Source organism: Dermacentor albipictus, chromosome 1, assembly GCF_038994185.2.
Source record: "Dermacentor albipictus isolate Rhodes 1998 colony chromosome 1, USDA_Dalb.pri_finalv2, whole genome shotgun sequence".
In the NCBI taxonomy this organism is placed as follows: Eukaryota; Metazoa; Arthropoda; class Arachnida; order Ixodida; family Ixodidae; genus Dermacentor; species Dermacentor albipictus.
This window is the reverse complement of record NC_091821.1, coordinates 187,864,953-187,874,474: the sequence shown is the minus strand read 5'-3', so window position 1 is coordinate 187,874,474 and position 9,522 is coordinate 187,864,953. Positions and strand designations below refer to the sequence as shown.

At 52.6% G+C, this 9,522-nt stretch overlaps 1 protein-coding gene across 1 annotated transcript; it reads right to left on the bottom strand.

Moving 5' to 3' along the window:
• Window positions 1-201: 201 nt before the first annotated feature.
• On the bottom strand, window positions 202-3,753 carry LOC139060424 (uncharacterized). Its single transcript, XM_070539571.1, has 2 exons — window positions 2,320-3,753; window positions 202-456 (listed from the first exon to the last, which is right to left on the bottom strand). The coding sequence occupies exons 1-2, from the start codon at window positions 3,751-3,753 to the stop codon at window positions 202-204; spliced, it is 1,689 nt and encodes a 562-aa protein (XP_070395672.1).
• Between the last annotated feature and the right edge of the window lie 5,769 nt (window positions 3,754-9,522).

Below are 9,522 nucleotides of genomic sequence, written 5' to 3'. Positions count from 1 at the left end.
CAGGCCACGCTCTCGTACATATGTGTCGATGGTGGTTAGTGCCAATTGTAGGTGTTGTTCTATTTCGGCGTTACTGCCTCGGTTTGTCCAGACAGTGATGTCGTCGGCGTAGAGGCTAAAATGGATGTCGGGGATTTTAGCTAGTTGTTGAGGTAGGTGAAGGAGTGCTATATTGAATAATATAGGGGAAAGGACGGCTCCCTAGGGCGTACCTCGAGCCCCGATTGTGATACCTGGGAGGCTGTGGTCACCGAAAGTAAGTGTGGCTGTGCGGTGGCTGAGGAAGTCTCGGATGTAGTTGTACATCCTGGCTCCGACTCCCAAGGTTGTAAGGTTTTGTAGGATAGCTGAGTGTGTAACGTTGTCAAATGCCTTAGTAAGATCCACACCTAGAATAGCTTTGGTGTCGTTGGTTTGAGAGTCTAGAATGTGATGTTTTAGCTGTAGGAAGACGTCCTGTGTGGAAAGTCCAGGACGAAATCCAAACATGCAGGTGGGCATCAGATCATTGCTTTCTAGGTAACGGCAGAGCCTGGTCTGGAGTACGTGTTCCATCAATTTGCCCACCGAAGATGTCAAAGAGATGGGTCTGAGGTTAGAGGTGAGCAGAGGTTTCCCGGGTTTAGGTATGAAGACGACTTTGGCCTCTTTCCATTGCGATGGGAGGGTGCCCTTTTGCCAGCACCCGTTAAAGTATTCGGTAAGGGCCGTAATGGATTCGGCGTCGAGATTCCGGAGTGCCTTGTTATGTACCCCGTCCGGACCGGGGGTTGAGCACGTGTTAAGTCTCTGGAGTTCAGCCTGAACTTCTGCTTCTGTAATAGGTTGGTCGATGAAGTCGTTAGGGGGGCCTGCATAGTCGGGGTGTGTTAAAGGAAGGTGTGTGGGGAAGTACAGATTTCGAAGTTCTTGAAGGAGTTCCAATGGAGGTGTATCGGAAGTATGTATGAGTTTGGTGAGGTTGTGTCTTTGTGTAGTCTTAGACTGTGTGGAGTCTATTAAGTGTCTAAAGAGGTTCCAGGTCTGAGGTAAACTCATATTGCCATCTAGCTTGTTGCATAGTGATTCCCAGTTTTGTCGTGAAAGAGTCGCTGCGTGTGTCTCTATCTCTTTATTGAGACGGGCGAGGCGGCGTCTAAGTGTCCGGTTCCAACGCTGCCTTTGCCAGCGTCGTTCTAGGCTTGCTTTAGCTTCCCATAAATGTAGAAGGTGGGAGTCAACTGTGTCGCTGGGGTAGTCCTCCCATAGGGGACGAGTTACGAGTCGGACATCACTTTGTAGTTGTTTGGACCATTCGGTGATGTCCTTGATGGGGGCGGAGGTGCGGGCTGCTCTACATGATCGGAAAGAGTCCCACTTCGTGAAAGTGGAGCCTCTGGGAGGTCTGCGGGGTAGTTGAATGTTTAAGAGAATTTCGATGATGCAATGGTCACTACCCAAATTCTCTTGTGTGTTGCACCATGTGGCGTGAGGGAGGCGATGTGCGAACGTAAGGTCTGGCGTAGTGTCTCTACAGACGCTGGTTCCCGTGCGTGTAGGAGAGGTAGGGTCGGTGAGTAGAGAGAGACCGGCTTGTTGCGCTGCTAACCACACACGACGGCCTTTCGGTGTGTCATGTGGGTAACCCCAAGCCGTATGCGGGGCATTAAAGTCTCCTACAACGAGTAAGGGGCACTTGTTTGCTATGCGCTTCGCAAGTGTAAAGAGGCGTTCGAAGTTGCTTTGTAGGCACTTTGGGTGGCTATATACATTTAGGATGAAGAGACTGTTCGCTCGAGCGTATTACGGCACAAGCTCAATTAGAAGGTGATCAATGTCTTGAATCGGTAGGGTATGGGAGATGGTGGTGATTGAGCGACTAACTAGAAATGCTACCCGGGAGGGTAGGGGAGATGTGGGCAAAATAGGAGTATAGCCAGGGAGGGTAAGTGGGTTGGAGGGTTCCTGCAGGGCAAGGATGTCGGGCCCCGTTGCACAGGACAGCAGTTGGTGGACCACATGACGCTTCTGGCGAAAGCCCCGGCAGTTCCACTGCCAGAGTGTAAGATTACGGTTTGGAGCTGCCATCATGAGAATCGATAGCAGGGGAAGGAATAACGGGGGGGGGGGGGAGTCGTGAGCTATGACAGGCATAGGGTTGTCGTTTCCCTCCGTTGCTTTAGCCTTCTTGCGTCTATTTGGGGTGGGGTCCCGCTTCGGGAGGGCGGTTGAGTAAGAATTGAGCTGGGACTCAAGATCGCTACATCGGTCAGAGAAGCCTTGGGTTAGCACGTCTAATCGTTGGTTAAAAGAAGTATTATCTTGCGTTAAGTGAATTACCGCGTTTTTGAGCGTTGCACATTCCTGGTTGATGTGAGTAATAGCGGCCTGCAATTTTGCCTCAAAGCGAGCAGCGAAGGACTCAAGCAGGGTTGGAATGTCGTCTCGTGAGGTAGCGGTGGGGGGAGTGGGTGCTGTGCATGCAGTTGAATTTACGGAGGGTTCGGTGTCAGCTTCCATTGCTAGCAAATCAGGAGAGGAAGTAGGGTTGGAGTGACTGGGTAAGGTATGGGCGGTGGGTGGGTTGGGGGTGGGAGGCTGGTATGCGGCAGGAGCGGGAGCAGGTGGAATGGGAGATCCAGAGGCAAGAGCACTTATCTGGGTTTCCAGTTTGGCGATATGTTGATGAAGGGCGGCGGCTTCTTTCCGGGCTGCTGTAGCTTCTGCTTTGGCCGCCGCTGCCTCCTCCTGGGATTTTGCAAGGGCGTGTTGCAGATTGGGAGTCGCCGTCATGGATGGCATGTGCTTGTGAGAAGAGAGGGGAGTGTCCCAGGCTTGCTTCAACGGCGCTGTCCAGGCTTGCTTGTGTTGATTGGGCGACAACTGGGGAAAATTGTCCCCGGATGTGATCAATTCTTGATGCCGCGTTTGTGGGTGGCTCGGCTGTTTCCGTGTCTGGTGAAGGTTTCGTCCCTTGCAGGATCCCGTGCCGGTAAGGTGAGGGCCCTCGCACAGAATGCAATTAGGCGTGCAAGGAGGTTCTTGTTGCGGATGTTGTATCCCACAGCGGGGGCAGAGATTGGTCTTGGGGCTTGGGCATACGTCATGGCGGTGACCCGGTCGGGCTGCTAATATGGTGTGCTCTGGATTTCTTCTGACCAGGTCTTGGTAGAGTTGCATTGGGGTCTCGTCGTCATAGGCGTTTGCGATGACTCCTCTGGTAGCCCCCGGTGGGGGTGCCACGTAAGCTGCGCACGGGTAGGTTCGGTCTCCAATGGTGAGGGAGGTCAGCGTCTTCAGAGTCTCGGCAGTTGGGAAATGTGTTGTTGCCATGGTGAAAGTATTGTTGGTGGGGTGGATGCGAAGGCAGAAGTCGTCCGGTAGAGTGATTTGGAGCTGGGTCTGCACTGCCTTACTGAGTCGAGGTGTTGGGATGTCAAGGAGTCGCACTTCACCTCGCGGGCGAACGACCACTCTAATAGCGTTGGGTGGGAGTGGCGGCAGTTGCCTGCTGCGTTGCACTGTGAGGCGAGCCTCCTTGGTTGCTGGTGGTAGGCGGGCCGGCGTCTTGCCGCTGCTAGTTGCGGCTGCTGCGTCGGGCGCCGCGTTCCTGGCGTTCGGGTTTGCTGCCTCGGAGGTAGCGTTGTCTGAGCGTTGAGGTGGTTTCGGCGAATTGGCCGGTCGGGAGGCATAGGCTTTATATATAACTGGTGTCCAATCGTCTGACTGGAGCTCTTGTGCGGTTACGGTGTGTCCTTCAACCGTTACTTCCATGTTAACGGCTGGCGTCGCAGGCGGAGTGGCGGAGTCCGAGTGAGGCTTAGGTCTCTCCGGAGCTGGGGAGCCGGAGTCCGGCACCTCGGGAGGCCCGGGCGGGGGGCGAGGGGCAAAGCTCGCGCCTCGGGAGGCCCGGGCAGGGGGCGACGGGCAAAGTACACGTCGGATAGGTTCGGAGTGCGCGCCGACGGCACGTACGCTCTCTTCGGGCAGATTTCGGGGTCCGGAGAGCGCCGACGGCACGTCCGCTCACTTCGGGTGGCTGTGGTCGACTCCCCGGGCGGAGGAAGTTGTGCTTAGGAGGCTTCGGGCCGGGGTGGCCCTTACACCGGCTGTTGTCTCAAGGTGGAACTGGTCGCATTTACCACTGGGTGCTACGTGTCCATACTGCTCCGTTCCTGTGGTGGAATCAGATGCACACCACCTAATATGGACATGTACGGGTTTACAATCGGAACGCTCGCGTCTCCTACTGCAAGCCGGCCTCCGCTACAGTGGGTCAACCAGCTATGACCGCTGGATACATGACAGCAGATTCCACAAAACACTGCTTCAATTCATACACAACACAGGCCTCACAGCACACATATAATACACATATACGCTCCAAGAATTATGCCTTAAGGGTAAGCCTTCATCGCATTAAAAAAAAAAAGTCTGCAAGGCAGCCGAAACATCGGCTCGCCGCCAAGAAACTTGGGAGCGAGGTCAAAAGCAAGTAGACACCATTCGCAATGTATGCTCGAATCCAAAAATGGCGCAAGCCGTACAGATGCTTCAAGTGCGGACGCACGCATCAGCCTAGAGACTGTCCCGCGTACGTACGAACGTGCAGAAAATGCCAAAGGAGAAACCACTTTGCGATTTGCTGCAGAGCCACCCAGCTGGTCGGTGAAATTCAAGATCACGAAGATGACTTCAGCGTCTTAGAGGTGTCTGCAAGAGCCGTCATAAGTGAACGCGACTGGATGGTTCGAATGAACGTCAATAACGTTTAGGTCGAACTAAAAGTCGATACAGCGGGTCTCAGGTCAATTTGATGCCCGTTGGAATATGCAAAAGGATGCGCCCAAGCCCTGAAAAGAAGCAAAGTAGCGTGGTGCTACATTCGTACGGTGGAGACACGATCAAACATCTTGGAGTCATCCAAACGGAAGTAACGCTGGGTGACCGAACTGTCCCTCTCGAATTTTTTGTAATGCGCAAAGGTCGCGCAATCCTAGGCCTACAAGCAACCGAGCGACTTGGACTGCTCTCGCGCGTCCACAGCGTACCACAGGACGACTGTGAAGAAATCGTGAAAGAATTTCGTCACATTTTCGCTGGGACAGGCTGCGTGAACAAAGTGTATCACATGGTTCTTCGAGACAACGCCGAGCCAGTCATTCAACCAGTTCGACGCGTACCGTTGGCCCTGACAGAACCATCACGGGGTGAACTTGAGAGGATGGAGCACGCCGGAATCATCACAAGTTCACCCCGTGATGGTTCTGTCAGGGCCAACGGTACGCTTCGAACTGGTTGAATGACTGGCTACTGATGACCGAGCCTACTGACTGGGTGAGTCCCTTGGTGATTGCTAGAAAAAAGAATGGGAAAATTCGTCTCTGCATTGACCCTCGGAAAATCGATGAGTGCATAAAGAGGGAGCACTACATGATGCTGCGACGAGAAGATATAGAAGCTGAGTTAGCTGGTGCACCTGTATTTTCCCGCTTAGACACTAACTCTGGATTCCACCAAATCTCCTTGGATGACTCGACATCGCGCGTTTGCACGTTCTCAACCCCATTTGGTCGTTACCCGCTTTTTACGATTACCCTTCGGCATATCGTCCGCCCCTGAGGTGTTCCAAAAAACGCTGAATGAAATTTTCGAAGGCCTTCCCGGCGTGAAAATATACGTGGACGACATTCTGGTATGGGGCTCGTCGGTAGAAGAGCACAATGAACGTCTGAAATCTGTGCTGCTAGCAGCAACACGCGCCGGCTTAACCTTCAATCCTGATAAGTGCAGTATCGGCGTCCATGAAATCGAGTTTCTTGGAGATGTCATCGATAAAGCAGGCATCAGGCCGAGCCAGGCGCTGATTAATTGCATGCTGCACATGCCGACCCCAGAAGACAAGCTCGCGGTGCAAAAGATGCTAGGTGTCGTCAATTATTTCGGTAAGTTTCTTCCATGTTTATCTCAAAGAACAGCTCTTCTGAGGAGCTTGATCAGACAAGACGTTGTCTTTGAATGGACCAATAACCACGAAAAGGAATGGCGAGAACTATGTGACTACCTCAGCACACAGCCCATGTTGTCGGTATTCGATCCGGCCAAAGCAAAAAAGTGTCATGCGATGCATCCCGAGACGGAATCGGAGCCGCTTTGTTGCAGTGTCACAACGACACATGGAAGCCCGTGGCATATGCATCGTGAGCGCTTACCGAAACGCAACAGCGTTATTCTCAAATTTAGAAAGAAGCTATGGCCGTGGTCTTTGGCTGCGAAAGATTTAATCATTTCGTCTATGGTCGACAATTTACTGCTGAAACAGACCACCGCCCTTTGATCGCTATCCCGCAGAAGGTGATTGGTGATATGCCGCCGAGGTTGCAAAGATTTTTTCTGAGATTGCTGCGGTATGACGTTCAATTAAAATTTGTTCCAGGTAAGCAGCTCCTCCTAGCCGACATGCTGTCCCGTGCCACAACCAAGACAACGGCCTGCGACCTCGACAGCAACGATGTAGAGGTGCATGCCGTGAGTACGGTTTCCTCACTTGTTAATGAGAACACATGGAGGCGGCTGGCTGCGGAAACGGCGCGTGACGAACAGCTAATAAGAAACGTGCTGCGAGATCTAGAAGCTGGAAAATGCTTGGAGGGGCTGTGGAAACGATTCGAAGGCGAATTATCACACGTGAAAGGAGTGTTGCTCAAAGACTGCAAAGTAAATATTCCGGCTAGCATGAAAAGACACTGGAAAGAATTCATCAAGGGCACTTGGGAATCAACTAGAGCAAAGCCAGGGCATGACAGTTATGTTTCTGGCCAGGAATGAACTCGGACATAGACTCTTTCGTGCACACATGTTCTATCTGCAAAACGTATGCATATAGCCAACCTCGAGAGCCTCTACTGATGCGCCCTGTGCCGGACCAACCTTGGTACCGTGTCGGCATTGACATTTTTGAATACGGCGGGAGGTCGTACCTGTGCGTTTACGACGCCCTGTCCAACTTTCCCGAAGTGGAACTACTCAAAGACACCACGGCCAAAACAGTGGTTGACGCAACAAGTTCGATCTTTGCTAGACACGGCATTCCCATAGAAGTTTGTTCTGACAATGGCCCTCAATTTTCATGTCGCGAATTCGCGTTATTCTCACAATTGTACGATTTTAGGCATGTCACGTCTACCCCGGGATACCCACGTTCTAATGGGTTGGCAGAAAAATGTGTTCAGATAACTAAGCGTATCCTCAAGAAAACGACTGAAGCGAAACAAAATTTCTGGTTGGGACTGCTCGCTTTCAGGACAACTCCACTCGAGTGCGGCGCATCGCCCGCTGAGCTGCTGATGGGGCGAAGGCTCCGCACAACAATTCCCAACGTTCAAGGCAACACCAGTCACGAGGTGATCCGGCGCCTTCAGACACACCACTCTAGGGGATCAGTGGCACGCCTGAGCCCTGGAGATACAATCCGGATCAAGAAAGGTGCATGGGGCACGAAAGCAAAGGTTCTCAAGCCTGCTGGTTACCCGAGGTCGTATACAGTCGTCACAGAAAACGGCACGGTGTTGAGGCGCAACCGACAGCACCTGCTACTGACCCGGCAGCCCTTCCGACGCAGCGTACAGGAAGACGACGACGATGACTTCGAGGGAAACTCGGGCCAAAGAAATGGATCGGCACCTAGCTACACAGAATGTACAGCCCCGTCTATTCCCTCTGAGCCCTGTGCCCCAATTAGTGTCTCGTCCACACCAGCCCCAAGGAGGTCGCTCAGACAACGTCGACCGCCTCAACGTCTGGCCTACGACGAGAACTTCGCGCAAGTGCCTTGAACTAAAGTGCCTGACACTTTTCATTAATGTTCTTTTCCCATTTCTTGTTTTGTTTTTCGTACAAAGGAAGATGTATCGTATCTTGGGCGCCGAGCGCCACACGTGTTCCGCGCAAGCGCATTGTATGTCAATACGCATGCACCATGTGCATGCTGTGCAAACAACTTATCTGTTCTTGATAAAAAGACACACCAGTTCCTAAAACCCATATATGTACACATGTTCAATAAATCGCAGTTCAATAATCGCAGTTCAATAATCGCAGTTCAATAAATCGACGCTGCTGGGCCGAAACTGGATTCACGCATTAGGCTTCGTCTGCCGCAGTACCAGCAAGCCGTCCTGCATCAGCATAGAACAGTTTACACCCTTTGGAGTGCCCCTTCTGATAACGCGCGTGCCGTTCGTTACTGGAAAGTTCCGGGCTCGCAGCGTTAAAGAAAGGAAGCGCATCAAGGCAGATGACGACTATCGTTGTTTGATAGAAGGGGCGCGCCAAAGGGTGTAAACTGTTCTATGCTGATGCAGGACGGCTTGCTGGTACTACGGCAGACGAATCCTAATGCGTGAATCCAGTTTTTTTGACGTCCGTCGGGCGTCAAAAACGGTGCGCCCTGCTCTCATGCCCGAAGAGGAAGCGCGCCGCCTTCTGTCACGCGCGATAAATCGGCGGGAGTTGGAAGAAAGTGGGGTGGGGGTCTTTGGATTCTGTGATCTGTGATTGCGCAACATGTTTATTTGCCTTGTTTGACGTATCATATACAGTGACTTTTTTAAAGATACGTAGATTTATTGGAGACTTGTATATATATATATATTGTTACGTAAGGAAGGGCAATGTCCCAGTCGTGGTGGTCCTTGGAAACATACTTGGCCAGCATATCGGTAAGAGTACGGTTTAACCGCTCTGTCAGGCCATTGGTTTGAGGATGGTATGAAGTAGTCAGTTTGTGTTGAATGGAGCAGGAACGCACAATGTCAGCGATAACTTTCGAGAGGAAGTTTCGACCACGGTCAGTAACCAGCTGTCGCGGGGCGCCATGAAGCAAGATAATGTCACGCAAGAGAAAGTCCGCGACGTCAGTGGCGCAGCTGGTAGGGAGAGCCCGAGTGATAGCGTATCGGGTGGCGTAATCAGTCGCGACGGCTACCCATTTGTTCCCAGAGGATGACGTGGGAAAGGGACCGAGCAGGTCTAATCCAACACGAAAGAACGGTTCCACAGGGACGGTGATCGGCTGGAGATAACCGGCAGGTAGCACCTGAGGTGTCTTCCGACGCTGGCAGGGATCACAGGCAGCACCATAGCGTCGAACGGAGCGAGCGAGACCAGGCCAATAGAAGCGGCGGCGGACGCGGTCGTACGTGCGGGTTACCCCAAGATGTCCTGCAGTGGGTGCGTCATGCATCTCAAAGAGCACAGTCTGTCGTAGATGTTTTGGCACGATTAAGAAGAAGATCAGGGCCATCAGGGAGGAAGCTCCTTCGGTACAGAATGCCGCCCTGGAGGACATATCGGCGAACGGATGCGTCGGTAGGTGTAGAGCGCAGACGCTCGATGAGTACTCGCAGCGATAGGTCTCTGTACTGCTCATCGGCGATGTTAGCGAAGGCAGACACAGAGAAAATGCCGTCGGCGGTACTACTGGTACTACTGTCGGCGTCGTCAGGCTCGTCTACCGGGTAGCGAGACAGGCAGTCAGCGTCC